Here is a 21738-nt window from a genome sequence, read left to right on the forward strand (position 1 = left end):
GTGTTAGGTTCACTGTAAACAAAGCTATAGTGGTGTGCTGCTTGGCTGTGTCAGTAGATGTACACGTGGTACCAATGAGCATGGTATTGCTTGTGTTATAACTCCAGTGATACTGCCATGCCACAATGTACGCCTGATTGATCAGGGAACCAGTCTAGCATACTTTGTTCACTCAACTGTAGAGGAGCTAACCTTGCTACAAGTAATTTGTCTACAATTACTACTTCGTGTAATTTGGAGTTTATTTTTAAATGCTATATTCTTAGTGCTCTACTTCTTCAGCAACAACTGAGTTATTTTGCTTCAGTAACAAGCATGTCTCAAAGACCTTAATGTGATTATGCTTCCAACTGGCCTAAGGCTGATTTATAAGCAGCGAAGTCTGCCTCAAGGCTGAAGATATCAAATGTCCAGTTAAACACACACGACCAAGAGTCTGAGATATTAGCTGAGGTAGGCCATGCTTAAAGTGGTAAGCAAGTTTAAGGGATGGTAGTAGTATGTCCAGTAGGAGACAGAAAATATTATTTTTTGAGAAACCAAACTTTGTCTTTGGTATGTAGCTCAGGGTGCTTCTGGATTTCATGAAGGCTCCATGAGGATAAATCATCGGGGCAGGGGTCATCAAGGAATAGGGGATACTCTGTTTACCAGGGCGCCCTTTGGGGTTACTAGGAACCATGGCCATAAACTGAAGGAGAGTAGATTTAGATTGAACATCAGGAAGAAATTCTATACGGTGAGGGTTGCCAAAATATGGAATGGGCTTCCAAGGGTGGTGGTGCTTTCCCCTACCTTGGAGGTGTTCAAAAGGAGATTAGACAAGCACCTGGCTGGGGTTACTTGACCCCCAGTGCTCTTTCCTGCCCAGAGCAGGAGGTCAGACTCAATGAACTAATAGGTCCCTTCTGACCTAGAAATCTATGAAATCATGGTCTATGGAGCCACAGGGGTAGGAAATGAAGTAGGAGTCCTTTTTGGTTAGGCCTTTTTATCAGTTGGTTTGGAAATCTTTAGAGAATGGTGCTCATAGGCCTGCACCAAGACCTTTCTGATGTTCCCTTAAAAGAGTGGCAGAGTAAGGATAGCTACACCTGATCTGTGCATCTAAACTGTGGCTTGCTGGGACCCAGGGCTTGAATCCTACATGCATCTGGAGAAGGATAATGCCAAGAGATACAGGCAACCCCCACTTAACGCTATTTCACTATAACGCTCATTTTAAATTGATACCTAATTTCACTTAACACTCAGAATGTTTTACATAATGCTCACAGTCACCATCTTGGGTCATTAAAAACACTGTGGTTGCTATCTTGGGTCGTCAAATACTTCTGTTTCTGCTTAACGCTCGTTTCACTTCATGCTCAGTTTTTCAGGAACCAGTTAAGTGGGGGTTGCCTGTATAGGTGACAGGGACTCAATTGTGGCGGGAATTATGTCTATCTTATACCTTTTCCTCTTGTATTTCAGTTTAGTGATAGAGTAGCAAACATGCTGAGCTGTGATTTGAGGCATCCCATTCTGCACAGCATGGTCAAATGTTAATTTGAAACCCAAAAGGCCAAAAACGGCAAGAGGATAAAATGGGTGGCAAGTCAGCCATTGGTGGTCACGCATTTTGGTAGACAGTCAGAGTCTGAATTAGTGCAAGCAGCAGTACTTCTGACCAAGGAAGGAAAAGAAAGAAAACATATTTATGTTTTAGTGGCCTGTAGTAACACTGACAGAAGTGGATAGACAGGAGTTTGGGTTCTGTCCAGCCCTCTGCTGGAGACTCCTCCAGACCCTTTGTGAATTACTGACTCACATATTAAGTATATGTCCTGTGAAGAATAGTTAGTCCTTAGGTGCGGTAACTATTTTTCAGTGTGATGTGTTTGGCAGCTTGCAAGAACTCAAAATGTGCATAGAATAAGGCAGCAGTCCTGTGGAAAAAATTGCATCTTGCTGAAGTAAATAAAGACTATTTCATAAAGCAAACTCACAAAAAAGCCAAGCTAGGTTGTACAGGGGCCCTTAATACTGGCATTCCTATTTTGAGTGCTTATCATTGCAACCCTAGTAATATGATTTTAACATACCTTTTAAATATGTACTTCCTTGGGTTTTTGGGGGAAAAAAACAACTAAAAAGAAAACAAATTCCACGCATAGAATCCTAGTTATGCTACATAGGTCATTGGCAGGAACTTTTCTATCTAGTGCACTGACTTTTGCCCCTTGAGCTAATGCAGTAACTCAATGATGCCCAAACTTTTGGTCTCGTGGGTCAGATGAGTAATACAGGGTGAGTCTACGGGCTGGATCCAATCCATGGGCCTGATCTGGTATGCATGCAGCCAGAGCGCAATCTGACATGCTAGTCCTGCATGCCATACTATGGCATGGTCCTGCTCATGTCCAATTAGGCCCTTAAGCCCCAGCCTACCAACTCCAGATCAGAACCATTGCCCCAGCCCCATGTATACCACCAGATCAAGCCCACTGCCTCAACTCTGGTCCTGTGTGCACCAAATCAGGCCCATTGACCTATCCTCAAACCCAGTCCAGTTCTCCCCCATAGCCAAACTCCTTATCGGATCTTTCTATCTCTGTGTCTCTAGACCTTCCCTTCTACACCTCTCTAGACCTGGCAAAAAACATCTTACTTTCAAAAGTTTGTCTAACTTTATCCCAATTACATATTTGGTCCAATAAAGATATCACCCTAAGAAATTCTTAGGGGAAAATTTGAAAATTCTGATTTTGAAGACTGAAATAAACCTGTCTGTAGTAAATTAGTTCATTCAGAATTGATGCGTTTTACCTTTTTCGAAAGTGCTGCAAGTTTTAGCACAAGGACTCCATAAACACTTTTAAGCAGCACTTTCATACTTTATAGTACAAACTTCCTTTTTTAAGGAAATCTTTTTGTTTCCCAAGTCAAATCAGCCAAATCAATTTCAATTTCATCAGTCATTCAAGAACCATAAGTGGCCCTACTGCTGGCAAACATCTTCCACCACTACCTGGGGCTTCAGAATCTTTTGGCAGGCATCCTATGTGCAGGCCCCAGCCTGGAGACTCAGGGTTCAGATGCCCCCAAGTTTGGCTTGCCCATAGCCATATGGCCACAGAAGCAAGCTAGGGAAAAGTCTCCTATTTCCATAAAATTGGCATAAAACCAATATCATTGTATTGAAAGTGGGAAGCTAACTATTCTTCCACCTCGGCCAAGGTACTAGTTTCTGCCAAGGAAGTAGTTTTCCCCTGGAACTAGGAAAGCTATGTGGGTAGTCACGGTATTTCTTCTCTCAAGTAGGTATTTCTCAGTACAGACCATACATAATAACAATCCAAAACCAAAAGGCTCATGATTTACCATAGAGTTCGCTGGCCTGGGCCCCAGCAGAATCCAAAGCATTTCAAGCCATGGTGATCCCATAGCTCTGTACTGCTCAGTATGTGTGTGTACTCCAGATACACCCCCACAAAGGATCCATCTGCTAATTAGCTTCCCACTTATGACTGAAAGTGGGAGTCCTTGTGAGGAGTCTTGGGATACTCCAAAAATTTATATGCAGATGAGACGCAGGGCATCCTGGTTCAGCTCCACCTCATGGAGGGCAGGGGCACATATGCGACAGGTTGAGAGAGGAAGCAACAGAGGGGTTTTGGGTGAACTGTCTGGGGCCCTGTTTAGAAGTTTGCTGACATTTAAGGTTGGTGAAGAAACAGGAATAATTGGAAATGGGAAAGAAAGTTGCAGCTCAGCTGTGGGAGTAAAGAGGAAGTTGAAATGTTTTCAGTGTAGTTGCTCATCATGATTTGAGTCGGCACTGAGGGGGACTAAACACAAGGGCATTACTATATAGCTTATTCAGATGGGTTGTGCTATAACTTATTCTTGTGGTAGGTTAACATTAGTACGTTTGTCAATGTGGGCCATGTGTTTTATTATCATGCTCAGTGTTGGCTGCATTTAATCAGCTTTATAGTTGGTTTCTATTACTGAGCACATGCTGCTTTTGGCAGCAGTTTAATGATAGACAATGTATTTAATGAGTTTTTCTTGTATGTGAATAGAAGATGAGGAGCCTTTTTCCCATGCTGATTGGGGAAAAAAATCTTGTCTTATTTTTCAGTAAATATGGGTATGTAGATTGTCATTTTTTTCAAAGTCACATAACTTGCTTAAATTTTTGGATGGCAAAAGGCATACCACTGACACAAGGTTCTCCCCATTCCCATGTTATGATCCCTTGCTGACATAAAACAGCAGAAGTCCATTATGAGCATTACTATTAATACTTCACATAGTGCCTAATTGTTGTAGAGAAGTGAAAAGGTGATGTGGGTCCATATATCTGCTCTCTCAAACTGTCTTAATTTTACCGTCTACTGCAGCCTGCAGTTTTCTCTCAAAATGACTTTGGTGCCCCTGTAAATGGAAGACACTAATGTCCTCAGAGGTATCCCATAATTCCTTTCCCTTTTGAGAAACTTTGTGCTTAACCATCTCTTCATAGGGCAGTTAGCCAGTATTGTATGTAGCAGCTTTTGTTCACCCACTGTTTCATGACTCATGCTATTAGCTGCTAATCTGGTGTGGAGCCTTGTGAAATGCCTTTTAAAAATCTGAAAAGACAACCTTCCCTGCCTTTGCCTTATCTGTCATGACAATGAATATCTTCAAAGAACTCCATCAGGTTGGTTAAGCAAGACTTCCCAGTCCTGGTTGCATGTAGGCTGTCCTTAATCAAACTCTTGTCTAGGGGTTCTCTTACCAAATCCCTGAAGATAGTTTCCAAGGGTTTCTTCACAACAAATATTGAAGTTACTGGCTGAAAGGCCCTTGTTTTTTATTTGTGTTCTATGTGTCACTTTTTGGGCTGTCTCCAAAATTTAAAGATATTAAAAATAATATCAAACGTCAAGATTTACTAGTTTGTTTATGCCACCTTTGTGTTATCTGTGCTATCACTGCTGCAAAATGTATCCCTGCTTCAAGCAAATGTCATTCCTCTTTATGGACATAGAAACAAAGCATTGGTTAATGGTTCCTGCTTTTTAATCCCCCAAATAAGGTCTTTGCTCCCTTTTTCAATCGTGCCCTGGAGTTTCTGTTATCAATTATCTATTGCAAATATATTTGGTGAGTTCTTTAATGATGTGCTGTTGTTTTGCTTTATGTCTTTACTACATGCTAGATCCTCTTGAAACATCAAAGGCTCATGTCTCTGAAATTTGCTACATGTTTTTGTGCCAGTGAGTAGTTTGCTAACCAGAACGTGACACGCTGTTTTGCAGATTATGTCTCCTTGTGCAAGATGTCTACGGAATTTTCAGTGAAGTCCAGTTCCAGGTCCCGTGTTCTAAAGACGGGATTGAACGACATAGCAGGAGATGGGAAGGGAAATCCTGCTGCCTAGCTAGAACGAAAGTTTTGCAGAGAACCACAAGAGGAAGGTGAGAACAGTTCCTTAGGAAAATACCCTGCGCACTGTGGCAGAGATGATTTCTCATTTTATTTAGTTCAAGCAGTCAATATTCTTCGGAACAACCAAAGCGGAGTTTGATTCAATATTTCTAATTACCGTGAGCAAAGCATCATGACAGCATTATAGCTTGAATCCAGTAAAAAAACGTAATACTTGAACAGCCATTCCTTTAAACAAATGTAAACAAGTTTGAGTAAAAATAAGGAGTGGAAAAGGAAGAGAGAGCTGACATTGCTCATTGTTGCTGACATGATGAATGTTCCTTTCCTTTCTAGTGAGACTGAAATTCTCTTCAGGAACCTGTGTAAGGCTCTTCAAGTAATTTAGTCAGTTTCCCTTCAATTACAAAGAATGTAAGATTGCTTTCTGTACTGTTTTCTTCTGAAGCACTGTTCAGTCTGATTTCAGTTATCTCAAGCAGTGGGGTTTCTCTTTCTACAGTGCATCTTTTATAGCTAATCTTGCATTGTTTGCTTTCAAAGCAGTTTAAGATGAAGTGGAAAATAGAAACAATCTCTTATTTCAGAATAAGATCATCCACTGTCTATTGGTTTAACTATACCCATGTAATTATACCAGTACAACTTATAAAACTTTTCTGCTTAGGTTAGTCATAAGAAAAGACTGTCATAAACCATCTGGATTACAAAGTTAACTTACAGTACTAAGTGTAGTTTTATTAAGACCCCTGCCAGATGTTCAGGTAAAGGCAATATGGGATCTGATGCACAATTGCCTGCCTTGCCACTTATGCGCGGCAGAAGGTGAGACTGTAGGATCAAGCATTAGGTCCCATCATGCCTTACTGCTGGTGCAGGGGGAGCCCAGGCTCACAATCCCAGGCTCCCCCTGCAGCAGCAAGTATCAAACTCCCCTCAGCTGATCCAGGCTACCAGGCATGGGGGAGCACCATGTGCTTATGCGTTTAGAGCTCTGTTAGCTGATCCAGGTAATCACTGGTTAACTGGTTAATCACAACTTAAGTGTAACATGTGGCAGGGGCCTAACTCTAAATTTTTTATTTTATGTTTTATATGAAATTTTAGTTTATTTTGGCATAACTGTGCCGTGCAGACCAGCGTTCCGCATTAGAATGGTCAGAATATTATTGCTGAAACCTTTTTCTCACTTAAAAAATGGTTTCAACGAGCTGAAATGCTTCCTGGATCTATATCCAGTTTAAAATAGTTTTGTTATGAAGATTTCTTAGATCCAGGATATGAGACAAAGTCTCTATTTCATGAAAACTTTTGAAAGTTCTTGTTGTGTTTCACAGTAGAACAAAAACAGATTTTGAAACACTGAAATATTTTGCAAAATGGAATTATTGTTTTCCAGCCAGCCTATTTAGTATATCTTGTTTCACGTGTACATAAAGCATCCCTTTGTTGTGCTAATTTGGATTTTTATGCTTCTTTAATAACGAACACTTTTTATTGTTTGCTTATTTTGTTTTTTCTAGGAGTTATATTTTTCCCCCCAAATAAATTAAGTAATGACTTTGGAACTTTGTATACAAATGGAGCTTTACAGCTAGCTATTCATGATTCATAGTGTTCTGCCTAGTAAATAAGAGGCAAGCCTTTTCTCATTTAAATTCTGTTTACAGCAGCAGTAGCTCATGTGTAGCTTTTCTGAGGAAGATTTTGCTATGCAGTGTTTAAAATGGTGATAGTTGGGCCAGTCTGACCAGTGGTGAAGTTACGGTAGCGGTAATGCTGCTAGGAGAAGTTAAAGGAAAACCGCTTGTGGAGATACAAGGATATTCACTGTGGTTAAAACAGGGTTTCCCTATCTTGTGTGGGCATGGGGAGGGTACTGGTTTTGTGTATTTGGAATTTTTAACTTCTTTTTACAACTGTTAGTTTGTATTAGGCTTTATACTAATCATCATTTTTTAACACTGTTGGGACAGTTCTGTATTCTTTTATTTGTGCAAACTGTGGCAAAAAAGCCATGTTTGCCAACAATTTTAAACATTGTTATGAGACATGGGTTGTGTCTGTGCTTGATTTTTTTTTTTTCTCCTTAAAGTTTCCCACTGTTGCACGGTTGGTACCAGTAAAGCTTTGCTGATGGTAGCAGGCAGAACAGTAACTCTCAGCCAGGCTGTTGGGGTGCTCTGGGGTGTGTCCAGCTCTTTTGAAGAGTGTGGTGAGATGGGAAGAGGCAGGTGAGGTGTTAAAAGATAAGTAGCTAAACTAAGCAGATAAGAGCAGGCTTAGCTTGTCCCTACCATGACAGTCCCCCACTCCCACTGCCAGGCACCTTTACAAGGAAATCAGCACTGTAATATGTAAATGTAGGGTTGCCACATGTCTGGGTTTTCCCCGGACATGTCCTCTTTTTTGGGCCCCTTTGCTGTGTCTGGGCAGGTTTTTTAAATAAAAGCAAATGTCTGGGTTTTTTGCTGTTCCCTCTGCTCTCCCTCTGCTGGCTGCTTAGGACTGGGAGCAGCAGGCAATGTGATTGGCTGTCGTAGGTCACATTCTCCCAGCGTTGGGGCTGGCAAGCCAGGTAAAGAGAGAGAGAGAGAGAGAGAGAGAGTGTGTGTGTATGTGTGCGCGCGCACGCACGTGTGCTGCTTGGGCAGCAGGGCTGGGGGGACAGGTGCTACGGGTCAGGAGTGAGGGGCACCAGCAGAGCTGTGGGGGTAGAGGCTGCGGGTCAGGAGTAAGAGGTTATGGCAGGGCTGGGGGGCAGGGGTCTGCAGGTCGGGAGTGCGGGGCACCAGCAGTGTTGGGATGGTAGGGGGCTGTGGGTCCAAAGTGTGGGGCACCAGCAGGGCTGGGGGGCAGAGGGCTGTGGGTTGGGAGTGAGGGGAGGGGCTGGCAGGGCTGGGGGAACAGGTCTTAGAAGTGAGGGGAAAAAGCAGGGCATGGGCACATCACTGCCTCCCCCCCAGTCATATATCTCCCCCATCTTATTTTTTGCTGTTGGAAATATGGTAACCCTATAATAAATTAGTTTTTGGTATTGGGTGCCACTCAGTGCACAAAAGTAATGGAAGGGTGTCTCAAGTCTAATGAGCAGGGATCCGGGTTTTCTGTTTCCCATGGAACAACAGAGAAAAATGTGTAACCCAGGTGTACTTGGGTATATACTCCGCTTCCCCAACTGAAGGGAATTGTTAGCTGGCAGGTGTGCTGTGGGGGAACTGTAAACTGCTCAGTTTCCCTCTGTCCCTATAGAGCCATGCCAGAACAGTCAGGGGACTTAACTGTATATAAATTTATTTACGTTAATTGATCACAAGGAAAAGAAACATGGATATAAACATATGTACTAATATGTGTGTGTGGGTGTGTGTGTACACACACACACACACACAAAAGCAATACCCTCTGGGGAAATGCTATAAAACCTTATACCAGTGCTCCAGATACAGGCAGGTCACAGGTGAGTATCTGGTCTGAAATAGATAAACTCCAAAATAAACATAGATAGGCAACAGATAAACTATAGGTAAGTATAGGTTAACAATAAATAAGCCACAAATAAACAACAGGTGGAATAGTAGCAAAGGGGGTCCCAGCAGAGACCTAGGACTGTACTCATCTACTAATTTACAAACATGAGTTCACAAAATATAAGGCTCGGCATCATATCACTTATGGCACAAGAATCCCAAAGATAAATTTAATCCCAAAGGGAAACCCCAATGCCCTTGGGCTTTTTCCTAAGCCCTTGATGGAAGCTGGTAACTTCAGAGGGACCTCCACTTTCAGGAGCCCTTAACTAACCAGGGGGGACTCCTCCTCCCCTATGGGAATCCTTTTTCCCTGCAACTCGCGGCTCCCAGACCTGGAGGGTGGCCCTCATCCTCTGTGCCAAGCTGCTGTCTCACCTGCAGTGGGCTTCAGGGGGTTGCTGTCCCTTGGAACAGGGCTTTACTATGCAGGGCTTGTGGGGCCTCTGGCTTGGCCCTGTCTGCTGGCTCAATAGCCTGAGCACTGTCTAGCTCCTTGGACTCAACCTTTTGCTATGGGTTGGAGGCCCGGGCTGCCTCATGCAGTACCAGGCACAGTCTGCTCCCAGGCCCTCCATGCAGTGCCTCCTGCACCAAGATCCCAGCCTTGTGCTGGGGGTTGGGGACCTGAACTGCCCAAGCACTCCAAAAATCCTGTTCCATGCACTGGCCTGTGCACCGTGTCTCTGGCTGCACACCAGAGGTTGCAGACCCAAGCCGCCTCATGCAGCTCTCAGGACCGTGCGCTGTGCTGCACACCGAGAGCCTAGCCGCTGGAGCCATCCACTGTTCCCTGCCGATGGAAGTCTTCAGGGGCACTTCCAGACTAGTGCTTCACCCTGCTGAGCAGTTCTCCTCAGCTCTTCTAGACCCCACACTTCTCTCTTCTCTGTCCCGGATGTGTCTCCTTTGTGCTGGGCATGCAGCTCCTTTTATACTCTCCAGGACTCCACCCCTGAAGTCTTCCAGACCTGACAGTGTTGCAGTCTACAATCAGGTGCAGGGGGAGCTCCTCTCCCCCTCCCATCAGGAAAGGGGTGGGACTTAACCACCAATCAAAACAGCAAAATCTCAAGCCTTGGACTCAACCCAAGCTCCTAAAGGCAAGCCTACTACAAATGCCGTTTTCCCTCTTTACCCAAGGAAAATGCAGATTTCTCATTTTAATGGCGAAACATGTTGATTTTTCACTTTGGCAAAGAGGTCTCTGCAGGCTGGTAGAGTTTCAGCCTGAAAGGGGCTGTGGGGAGTGGGAGGAGGGTGGTCAGATAGGGGGCGATACGTGCATGTATATGCACATGGTCACCAGGCGTCCTGGAGAGCAGCTCCTGCAGTTAAGTGTGGGGGTGAGGGGGATTGAGGCCCCCATAGGGAGGGAGTTGGTGCTGGGGGGCTTGGTGCTCGGGGCCAGAATGCATGACTGCCAGGCCACGGCGGGGAGTGGGATGGGGCTGCGGGCTGCTTGTCTGGGGCTTAGAGGATGGGGCTGGCTTCCCACCACTGCATGCACCCCTGGGAGGGGCAGGGGGGACCCGTGCCTCCCAGATCTGGGTGGGGGGGTGGCCTTCCTGCTACAGGCTCAGGCTCCCCACCTGGCTGCCTTCTCCTGGGGCTTCTGCGGCATAACAGGTGGGACCTGGTGCAGCAGAGCAGAGCTGGGTCATGAGGGGAAGTTCCTTGCTGTTATAAGCTCCTCACTGCCCTGGCAAGGCATTCCCTGCTCGCTCAGCAGCAGCGGGAGTAGTGGTGTGGGGTTGTGCTCCTCACTGCTGCAGGGCAGACAAGGGGTTCATCGACAGGGCAGCATGGAGCTTGCAGCAGTGGGAACAAGCTTCCCAGCCTATCCCCACTCTGCCCTACTGGGTCCTGCCTGCTGCGCCATGGAGGCCCTGAGGAGGGCAGCAGGGCAGGGAGCCTGAGCCCACAGCGGCCAGGCTGCACCCCACCTCCTACAGGATCTACTCTAATCATGCCACCCGTGAGAGAGGGGGAACCGGGCTCTGTTCTCTGCTTCACTGGAGCAGCTGCTGCCTCCTGTGGGCAGTAACCAGGGCTCAGGTGCTGCTGCAGGGGGCAGGGATCTGCAGACTTGGGCTCCTAGTCCTGTAGCCCTGGCAAGTATGGTCCCCTCAGGCAGGGCTGAAGGGTAAGGGGGTTGTGGGTGGTGGAGTGAGGGGCATCAGCAGGGCTGTGGCTTGGGAGTGAGGGGCCTGGACCTGCATTGTGTGATCTAAGGGGGCAAGGTGAGCTCTGATTTTTCCATGATAAAAACCCAAAGTCAAATACCAAAATGTATAAGTATTAAAGATTTATTACATTATGTTGATTGAGGCACTGGTAGGTTTCCAAATTGCTTTAAACCTCCAAATATATCAATAAGATATTGTGTTCAACTGATACCTATACCTATAGTAGCCTTTCATCTAAATCATGGATTTGAGTTTTTGATCAGAGAATTTGCAATTTTTTATCAAAGAATTTGCAATTCTTTTTTGTTACAGAAAACCAGGATCCTTGCTAATGAGGGGTGCCTTGAGTTCAGTAAGGTTGAAAACCACTGGGATAGAACAATAGCAAAGTAAATCAAGTGTCCACATGCAGCTAATGGTGTTTTTAGCGCATTTTGCTCAATGCATGTTCTGAACCTTGAACAGTTAACATGGGGTAATAATAAGGAGCCTTGTATCCAGTGATGCTTTTGCTATAACGCCCATAGCCTGGAGGTAAAGTATTGTATTTACGGAAAGCTAAAATCAAAATTGGATGCTTGTAAAATTTATAAACAGCATAGATCTTAGTTTTGTCTCTGAGGCTAAGAACAGACAGTCAAAAGTCCCTAGGCTGAATCAATTCAATCTTTGCAGGTTAGTCTAAATTGCATGGATTGAACCAATAAGCAAGTGAATAGACTTCCACTTTTGTTTCTGGAAATGCCTGCAGTGGCTCAGGCCAGAAGCCCCGGGCTATAGAGCATACCTCCCTGTTCTGCTGAAGCAAACAGCTTGGGCCAAGGCTAGCCTGCTCACCCTATGAGGTGGGGGTGGTTTGTAGGGAAGGTACAAAGTGTCCTGGGCTGCTGGGGGACTGTGAGCTAATTTGAATGTGGAAGAGATCTGGTACAGAAGTTCAATAAACTGATTTAACCTAAATCAGTTAAGTCTGATACTATATCCATCCAAATTTATATTAAACCAGGTTCAGTCATTTTGAACTTCTGTTGTGCTACAGGTTTGAACTAGTTTTGATCACTTATACTAGTTTATGTGTAATTTCTGTCCCTAGTTTAAAAGATATTTTAGAGTCCAACCACAGACTACCCATAAGCCTGGATCTATGCTGGGTTTTTGCAGCCACTTTGGCATGGGGCAAAGGGAACCAAACTCTATTTTCTAAGCTATGGGAGAGAACGGCTGAGATTTCACACAAATGAATCTTACCCTAATTCAGGGGGGCTTTTTGCAGAGCTTCAGTGCTGCAGTTATGCGTGTTACTGCTGCAAGGCTGCAAAAATCCCCATAGCTTTGGGAAGAGGGAAAAGAGAGCTAGGTACAGAGACCATATGTTAGGGGTGTCAAACTCATTTGGCCCCTCAGGCTAGATGAGTGGCTTCAGGTCAGTCCACAGACTATTGGGTTCCCTTTCTCCCTTCCCTTTTCCTTCCTCAGCATACCTGATCTAACAGGCGCTCCAGTCAGTTTGGGATCTGTGCTGCATATGCAAGGGATCCCAGAACATCCAGAGCGGGTGCTTCATGTGGTACAGTCCAGCCGGAGTGACAGCTGCACTTGCACCGTGGCTGCCCTGCCTGGACTACACTGCACGTGGCAACTGCCCTGATAGCTCTGGGACTGCACCGCATGTGGCACATTGCTCCAGCCAGTTCAGGACCCATATTTTTGTGGTGGCTGCAAGTTACTACCTGCAGCTCATGTCCCAGAGTAGCTGGAATGGGCACCACATGTGGCTTATGTCTCAAAGAGGTCACTGTGTTTGGCTTATTCCAGCTGGACTGCTCTGGCCAGACTGTGCCACATACAGTGCCCGTTGCAGCCACTCTGGGATCCATGCTGCATGCAGAACAGGTCCCACACCGACAGGAGTGGTCACCAGTTCAAGTGTGCTGGGGAAGGGAAAGGGGGCAGGGTCATATTGTGCCACATCCAGCCAATGGACCAGCCCTGTGCCATGCACTGCGCATGGATGTGATCAGACCCAGGGGCAGCACCGGTGTCCAGTCAACAGGGATTTGGGGGCCAAGTATGCCTCACAGGTCTTATGTTTGACACCCCTGCCCTGTGTGGTTTTTGAAGGCATTCTGTGGTGATCTTTGTTTCTCTGATAGTTTTGATCAATGGGACAAGCTTGAATTATGCAGTTCATTTAGGCCTAGTTCAAAAGCCCGCTAGAATTAGTGAAAGGGCTTTCACTTGATTTGAGTCATTTTGGATTGAGGCCACAGTCTCAAGGCTTACCCTCTGTCACTTTTTCCCACTTTTTCCCATATTAGACAACTACAGGAAGTAATAATGTCTTTGCTGACATCATTTTCCAGCCCTTTGCTATCCTGAATAGCAGCTGGGCAAGTTTGAAATCATGGGCGAGCTGCTGAGACTTACTCAGTGTCTTCTTTCCATAATTTCCTTTATTCTTTTCTGAATCTTTTGAGCAAGGTACAGGTTGGTGCTGGACCAATAGGATTTATCAACATGAGGGCTCAGTATCAGTGTCCTGACATCTTTTCTCAACCATTCCCATATTCATTTGGAACCATCCCCCATCCCCACCCTCTCATGCCTCTGCCTTGGCCTGCATACTTCGCAGCAGCAGAAGAGAGTAATATGAAGTCTTGAAGAGAGGAGAGTATAGTTGATGGTTCTGTCCATTTGTGTTTGATGTCTGTAGGCTATATATATATTTCCTCTGTGTACCAACCTTAAAAATTGTATCCTTCACAAAAAAGTGGGGACAGGTTGGGCCCAGTCTTTAGGCAATAACAATGGTAATTTAAAAGCTGGACATGTTCCAGCCAGTATGTCATCTCTCTACTGCAGTACTCTCACAGGTTACCGAAATGGCCTCATCATGGTACACCAGATATAGTGCAGAGCCTGAGTACTGTGTTCAGTAGAAGGTCTCCTGAGGGAAAATTATTTGCAGATAAACTCTGTAAAGCGTTCTTAAAGAAATGAAAAAGATGTGTGGTGACGGACCTGAAGCTTGCCTATCCATGCTTTTGTATTTCATATTTTGGTACCCTAGTTGAAAGCAACAAATTTGAAAGTGAGAAAATATTTACTTTAATGTAACCTGTAATTAGTGTACTATTATAAGATATCATTAAAGTTATGAAATTAGCAGGTTACAAACACTGTTTTGACAGTTTTTTAGATAATGTGAACGTCTTCAGTTGTAAAGCACCTTAGAGACTAAATACGAGAGATTCATAAGCTTTCAGATTTTTTTGCATATAATCCATACCTTTTCCCCAAAATCAGCTGGGGAAAATTGGGGTGTACATTGTATGTCAAAAAAAGGGCTCCTTATGAATCCAAAAATTTGAGAGGGGGTGCAGGGCAATAGCACATTAATTGCCCTGGGGCCATGGCAATTAGCATTGCCATTGCGCCCTCTACCGCTTACCACCAAATTTCTCAACCTGTAGGGAGCTCCCCACCCCAGCCGTGCACCAGATCAGGACAGCAAATGGAGTTGTTCTGTGGCCAGTCCTGGCATACCAGGTCTGACCTTGTACATAGGTCTTGACCCAGCACATGGCTCCAGAGTTAGCAAGTGGTCCTGGACTCAGCATGCAGTGCTGGAGCTAGTGCAAAGGATTGGGCCCTGCCCCACAGCCATAGCACTAGTGTGCTGGATTGGGCTATTCCACACAGCTCCAGTGCTGGTGAGCCAGATAGGGCCCTTCTGTGGGGTTGCAGTCCTGGCATGCAGCTACAGCTCCCACACCATCATGCAGTCCTTGGCCCCAGAGACCCCAGAACTGGTATTTACTCATACTCCAAGATAAAAAAAAAAATTTTGTCTTCTGAAGACGTTCCAAAAATAGAGGCATGTTATAGTTGGGCATATGTTATATGCAAGAAAATAAAGTATAAGGCAGGGTAGAGAGGATCTTTATAAACTAACTAAATCAGAGATTCATAAGCTTCTGTGAGCCCTAGCTCACTTCATCAGGTGCTGCTTTGATTGCAGTCCAGTTCATTCAGCTGTGTGTGGTACCATCCATGAGCAGAAAGAAGTGAGCTTGGGCTCACCAAAGCTTATGTATCTCTGATTTAGTTAGTCTGTAAAGTGCATCTCTACCCTGCCTTCTGCCTGACTTCAGACTAACATAACTAAATACCTCTCTCTTCTCATGGATGGCCAAATGAATGGACTGTCACTCAGTTATGTTGGATAAGAGAAAATATTTTATGAAGGATATAAATTCTTGTGCTTTAGCACAGGAATAAACAATTGATTGGGGCATTGAAACAAACTCTATGGCAGGTTGTTGTAATGATTGTGCAGTTTTTCTTGCATTTTCTTCTGAAGCTTGTAGTACTATTGCCTTGTTAGGAGCTCATAGTCTAGACACAGCATGAAGCTGTGGGGAATGTTTCAAAAGGGCAGCAGCTGATATATTCTAACTGTTGCGTTCAGGAGTAGAGAAAAAATCAAATACAGGAAAACTCACTCCAGCTGTAACTCTAGATAAGGGAGTGTTAAAGTCTGAGTACATTTGTTGCATTTAAATGTAGCAAAGTTTGTCTTATTGTGATTTTTATTGTAAATGTTGTCCTTCTGTGATATCTGGCCTTCTTTAATGAGCAGCTGAAGTCTAGGAGGTCTTGTTACATGTGTCTTAATCTAAATAACTACATAAATTAGTATTAGTTATTACATAACCTTGCCTTTCTTTACCAGTATTTGTCTTTTCTTTTTCTTTCTCTGCTCTTCCCTCTGTAGTTTACTTTCTCCTCTACTTTGCTTCATGTACTGGATTTCTCGAATACAGTGAACACGGCTGATGGTTAACTGCTGTAAAACAATAAGGTACTACAACTGCTGGCTGTTAGCAGGAAATAATATAATAGTAAGAGTGCTCCACAGAGCAAGGAAATAGTAATTTCCTTCCTTTGGTTTTTGCTTGTCCAAAATACAGCCATCTAAAGAAGCCATTCACTTCCTCAGGGTTTTGAAGTCATAAAACTTTTTGGTAACTAGCGTGGTTATAATGCTGAGTTTAAAATGCCTTACAACTTAAGTAGTTGTTTTTAGGGGAGAGGGGGTTCTAATTACTGGATAGATATTTGAAGCAGATTTCTATTTCCTTCCACCCTTCAAGTATTTTCTGTTCCCTTTACACAAACTTTGGATATATTTTTGCTAGAGCTGTTTAGGCATGGGTCTATATAGTGACTACTGCAGCTAAAAATATAATAAAATATCTATCTGAGTGGATCATAGGAAAGTTTGGAAGAGACCTCATAAGGTCATCTAGTCCAGCCCCCTGCTCGGGGCATCCCTGACTAAACCATCCCAGTCAACTGTCTGTCCAACCTGCTCTTGAAAACTTCCAAGGACAGAGATTCCCCAGTTTTTCTAGGTATCCCCTTCCACTGCTTGACGTCTCTCATGGAAAGTTCCTACTTGAGTCATCAGACCCCATCAGTCTTTCCTGCCTAAGTGCTGTGGGGGCTGGACCTGATGCTCTGCAAGCCCCTAACATCTATGAAACTATAATCTCCAACCTAAATTTTTCCTGCTGAAGCTTTAAGGCCATTGCTCTTTGTTCTGTCCTGTACACTCACAGAGAAAAGCCCATCTCCATCTCCATCTTCTCTATAATCTCCCTTCAGGTATTTGAAGATGCTATCAAATCCCCCCCATAATCTTCTTTTCTCCAGACTAAATAAACCTATTTCTTTCAGCCTTTCTTCATAAGTCTGATCTCCCAGGCCCCAAATCATTTTTGTTGCTCTACTCTGAACTCTTTCCAAACTGTTCACATTCTTTTAAAGTGTGGGACTCAAAACTGGACACAGTACTGCAACTGAGGCACCACCGCTGCTGAAAAGAGAGGAAGAATCATTTCCCTTAATTTGCAAATGACACTCCTGGTAATACAACCCAATATGCTGTTGGCTGTTGTTGCAACAAGAGCATGCTGTTGACTCGTACTCGGCTTATGGTGTACTGTAACCTCCAGGTCCTTTTTTATAGTACTGCAACCTAGACAATTGTTTTCTGCTCTGGATTTGTGCATGCAATTACTTGGTCCCACATAGGACTTTGCACTTGTCCTTGTTTTGAATCTCATGTGATTGATTGCAGAGAGTTTTTCCAGTCCATCCACATTGTTCTGGATCCTACCCCTACCCTTCCAAGTGTCTGCAACTCCAACCAACTTGGTATCATCTGAAGATTTACTAAGTATGCACTCAATTACGTTGTCCAAATCATTAATGAAGATATATTAAACAATAGCAGACCCAGTATAGACCCCCTGGGGAATCTAACTCAATAGCTCTTCTCAGCTAGATGTTGATCCATTTACTAGTGCTCATTGAGTACAATAATCCAACCATTTAGATAATGATATTCATCTTCAAGTACTTTCATTTAGGGTGTATTTGTTAATGAGAATGTTGTGAGAAACTGCGTCAAAAGCCTTGCTAAAGTTAAAGTATATCACATCCACATCTCTAAGATATGTAATATGGTCTTTCTTTCTTTTTTGTTGTGGCTACTTGAATGATTTCATGCAGTATGTGTCATTTTTAATGTTCTGTGCAAGTTGAGATTGTTATTCTTTCTGTTCTTTAAAAAGCAATACTATATACCTAAAGTTAACAAAAACAAACAATCCTTTAATTTAACTTAGGTTTTAACTGATACCCTTCCATTGGTGCATGTGTTACTGAAAATATTAGACCCAGATCCTTTTCTGTCTCTTAAGGTATCAAAGTGGCACTCGCATAGTTTGTAGCTGTCAAAGTTGCTAAACACAGTACTGTCCACAAATCACTAAGCTGCCTAGGTCCAATATGCATTTTCTTTTGGCCTGAAAAGGTCCCAAGCTTTGGCCTATTGTTCATGCTCAGGAGGAAGCCCAAAGGGCTGCCTAGACATTGTACTCCTGCCTGGGCTCTATGTTTAGGAAGTGCATAAACTCCACCTAAGTGTCTTTAATCAGGGAAAAGTCACACCACCTGAGTGACTGAGCAGCAGTGGAACAGAACCCAAGCCTTCCATTTTCTGAGCAAGTGTCCCAACCTCTACACTAAGTGTGGTTGGGTCTTCTTTTTTCTCTTCTGTTAGAACAGCTGTCAATGAAGTGTAGTGACTCAGATAGACTTCTTCCCACTAAGTCAGCTGAATCTCAGCCTGACCATAGTGCCTTCTTTCTGGACTGAGTCATAGTGGTAGTCCAGACATACTCTTAAGTGCATAGCATTTACTGTTGGCTGTCAATAGGAGCCTACTTGGTGCTTATGCACTGTGACAATGCATAAGGTTGCCCATTACCAGAATGGGAGAGCTATGTGTGTCTGCAAGATAGAATACACTTTGGCCTCTGGAAGCATATTAAGTTGCTGTCCGGAGCAAACTACACAGACTTGCTCAAGTCAACATGGTAAATCAGTGGGTAGAACCCAGAGGTGTTGCTTCCTGTCCCCCGCTGTGATTATTACCATATATGTCATAGCTGCTTGCCTTCAGAATCTTGTTTTCTCTCTTCTTTCTTCCTTATCCTTTCCTTTCCTTTCCTTTGTTCATTTTGTTTTCTTTCCTTTTCTATGCCTTCTTCTCTCCTCCGTAATTTACTATGAGCGATTTTTAGATAAAAAAAAATCTGCAAATTCCATTTTTATCTTTGGGTGGAAAGGTGGGGAGAGGAAAGAAACCTAATATAGACCTAATCTAGAAACTTAATCAACCACTTCAAGTGTGGCTAGTGCCTCTGGAACAGAGCCAGAAGTCCTTTCTCAGGACACCTTACAGTAGCAGTTCCCAACCCCAGGCCGTGACCCAAATGAGGGTCATGGGGGCAATGCCAGCGACGCTGCACAGAAAAGAGGAGCCGCACCGTGTGCCAGGAGCTCCCCCGCCCCTGGGCTGCCACCACCACCGCATTCTGCTCCTAGCAGTGGGGTGTGGAAAAAAAGGTTGGGAACCACTGCCTTACTGCAACTAAACTGCAGTTTTTCCAACTATATAGTCCCAATTTTGAAATGGAAGCTGCCATATGTGCTGCAGTTAACTGCACTTAACTGTTTTCTGCCGTAATATTTTAATGTAATTTAAACTAAGCTGGTCAACCTGTAGCATAGACAACCTGTGTGTGTGGTACATGACAGATCAGAGAAGGGATGGCACACAGCAGCAGATAGAAGCAGAAAGCACAGCAGGAGATCAGCTAGGGAGGACAGAAGACTGCTTGTACTGCAAGAAGCAGAAAGCAGACTGGGCAGAGGAAAGGGATTGGAGTGACACTCAAGGAGGGTACAAGGCTAATTTGTAGGATGCCTGCCAATAAGATTGGCCCCCACTGGTTTAAACAACTTTGTCCTTACTGAGATACACTGATGGCAAAAGCTAGACAAGGTGGTATATTTAGAGTAGAATGTCAAAACTCTTGGGTCCTAGTCTGTATGTAGATTTAACTTACACAGCCTTTTGGTGGTGGAGGGGGGGATGTCAGAAACCCTTCTATTAGACAGCTCACTGCTGGCCAACACCATCGCAACTGTAACAGCAATTAGATTTGCTGCTAGCATATTTAAGTATTATGGTGTTGGAAAGAATGTCAAGAACTGAAATGCTGTCCAGTTGTGGAAAACTTTACAAAAATGTCTCTAGTGTCACAAAGTCACAGCAGAGAGAGGTAGTTAGCAGTATTAGTCTGAAATTAGTCAGAAGGCAGGGCAGATTTGCACCTTAGACTAACCAAATAAGATAGATGGTTTAAATTACATAGAGCACAAGCTTTTGTGAACTCAAATTCACTTAATCAGGTATTCACTTTATCAGAGTGCTGGTTCTCTCATTTGTTTAAATAGGTGTTAATAATACCCGTTTCCTGGAATAACACAGAAATGTAATTTAAGATCCTCAAGTGAAAGGCACACCAAGGTCCTTATTATTGTTATCAATTACAATATTTTCGGTATAAATAATCGTGTTGTTTTTTTTTTTAAATCAGAGGTTGAATTTCTCTTTGGTTTTCTGACACACCTTGGGATATGAACATAGTGAAGCTTCCACTGGGACATAGTAAAGATAATGAGATCCAAAGTACTAGGTTACAGTTATTATTAAAGCTATAGGAAATAAAATCTCAGTATTTATGTGAATGATTCTTTTAATTTTATTCTTTATCAAAAGTCAAAGATTAAGTACATACAAGCACACCCTTTACCATTGTGCTAAAGGGCACTGGAAGCCTAAAAGGTTAGAAACAGAAGGTGGTTTGTGTTTCCTGATTACACTGCTGAGCTGTGAAAGCGGGGAAGGGAGGTGGTTTAGTGAACAAATGCAAGCAGCCTCACAGAGGGTGGAAGTTACTTGTCTCTGTTGTTATTAGTATCACCATTTATCTTTTAGTAATTGTTCCACTGACTGGTTTAAGATGATTTATTAAATAGGTCAGGCATTGCTTCTACACATGCAGAAGGTATTTTTTACACTCTCTCAACCATGCATTCAACTTGTTTAACAGCATGAATTATTAAAGAAACCCTTCAGCCTGCTTTGAAGCATTAGATAAAACAGTCTGCATTTATAAATATACAGAAAAGAAGCACTGTATTGTAACATTTAATAGCAAACTTGCAGGTAAATATATAAATACACAGGCTATATGAGGACCTAACAGTGTCTGAATACAAACAGAAGCTTCCCATGAGGTGTTGGCAGCAAGAAAAAGACCATTTGTGGGCTGCAGCAACTGATATAGCTTACTGGCTGTAGTAACTGCTACCATGTGTATAGTGTTTGTGGCCAACAGTTCTATACAATTTCTGTACCTCCTGGCCATTTTTTTGCTACTGTCCACCCTTATGTCCTTGCTTCTGTGAAAAAAATCAGAGTGGAAGGTGTCTCCATGGTCCAACTTCTTTGTTCCCTATTCTCCTTCAAAGCAAAACCTTGGCTTTTCTGTAGCTGTAGGTGCTGGGGCCAGATTTCAATTTGTATGACATGAAAGTGTTACTGTGATAATGAAATTGAAAGGTTTCCAGTTTGCTGGGATCTCTTTCTTGAGTGGAAAAATGCTGCTTTATGTTTTAAATTTTCTAAATGATGAAGAGTCTGGTCAACAAGTCTGTTCTGTTTTCATAGGGTTGGCAGCTAGTGGCAGAGCAGGTTAAAAAGCTCATTTCAATAAAAGCACTGTATATTTGCACTTCTTAAATGCTCGTTAGCAGAGAAGGTATACAAAAACCTAGAACTCTTGGTTCTAAAATGATACCTTTTATTAGACCAACTGGAAAATGGCAAGAAAATTGTCCTTTTCTGCAAGCTTTTGGGATCAAAGTCCCTTTGTCAGGCACTGGGAAAAGTGTAAGATGGTACAAGATGGTAAAAATTCCCCGTAGGTAGGAAATAAACTTCATTTTTTCACAGAGGGAGCTGAAGATGGAAGGTTGTCCCTCTGGGTCCATGAGCGTGTGTCTTTGTGAGCTGTGTTGAGTAGCTCTTTGATGTGTTGATCAGGTATAATTCCTTCCCTGGAGGTGTCAGATGGCAGGCAGGGATTTTTACCATCTTGTACCATCTACACTTT

General features: G+C 43.5%; 1 protein-coding gene across 2 annotated transcripts in view; it reads left to right on the top strand.

Annotated features, from left to right (window-relative positions):
* The window catches only part of SPIDR (scaffold protein involved in DNA repair), a 321375-nt gene that overhangs the window by 274475 nt on the left and 25162 nt on the right, over positions 1-21738 (top strand). For both annotated transcript variants that reach the window (XM_090039932.1, XM_090039933.1), the window contains exon 11: positions 5292-5450. In XM_090039932.1, the coding sequence (XP_089896058.1) occupies positions 5292-5450 (159 nt within the window). The remainder of the gene's footprint in view (positions 1-5291; positions 5451-21738) is intronic.

Source organism: Crocodylus siamensis, chromosome 3 (genome assembly GCF_052110815.1).
Source record: "Crocodylus siamensis isolate JL-2025a chromosome 3, ASM5211081v1, whole genome shotgun sequence".
NCBI lineage: Eukaryota > Metazoa > Chordata > Crocodylia > Crocodylidae > Crocodylus > Crocodylus siamensis.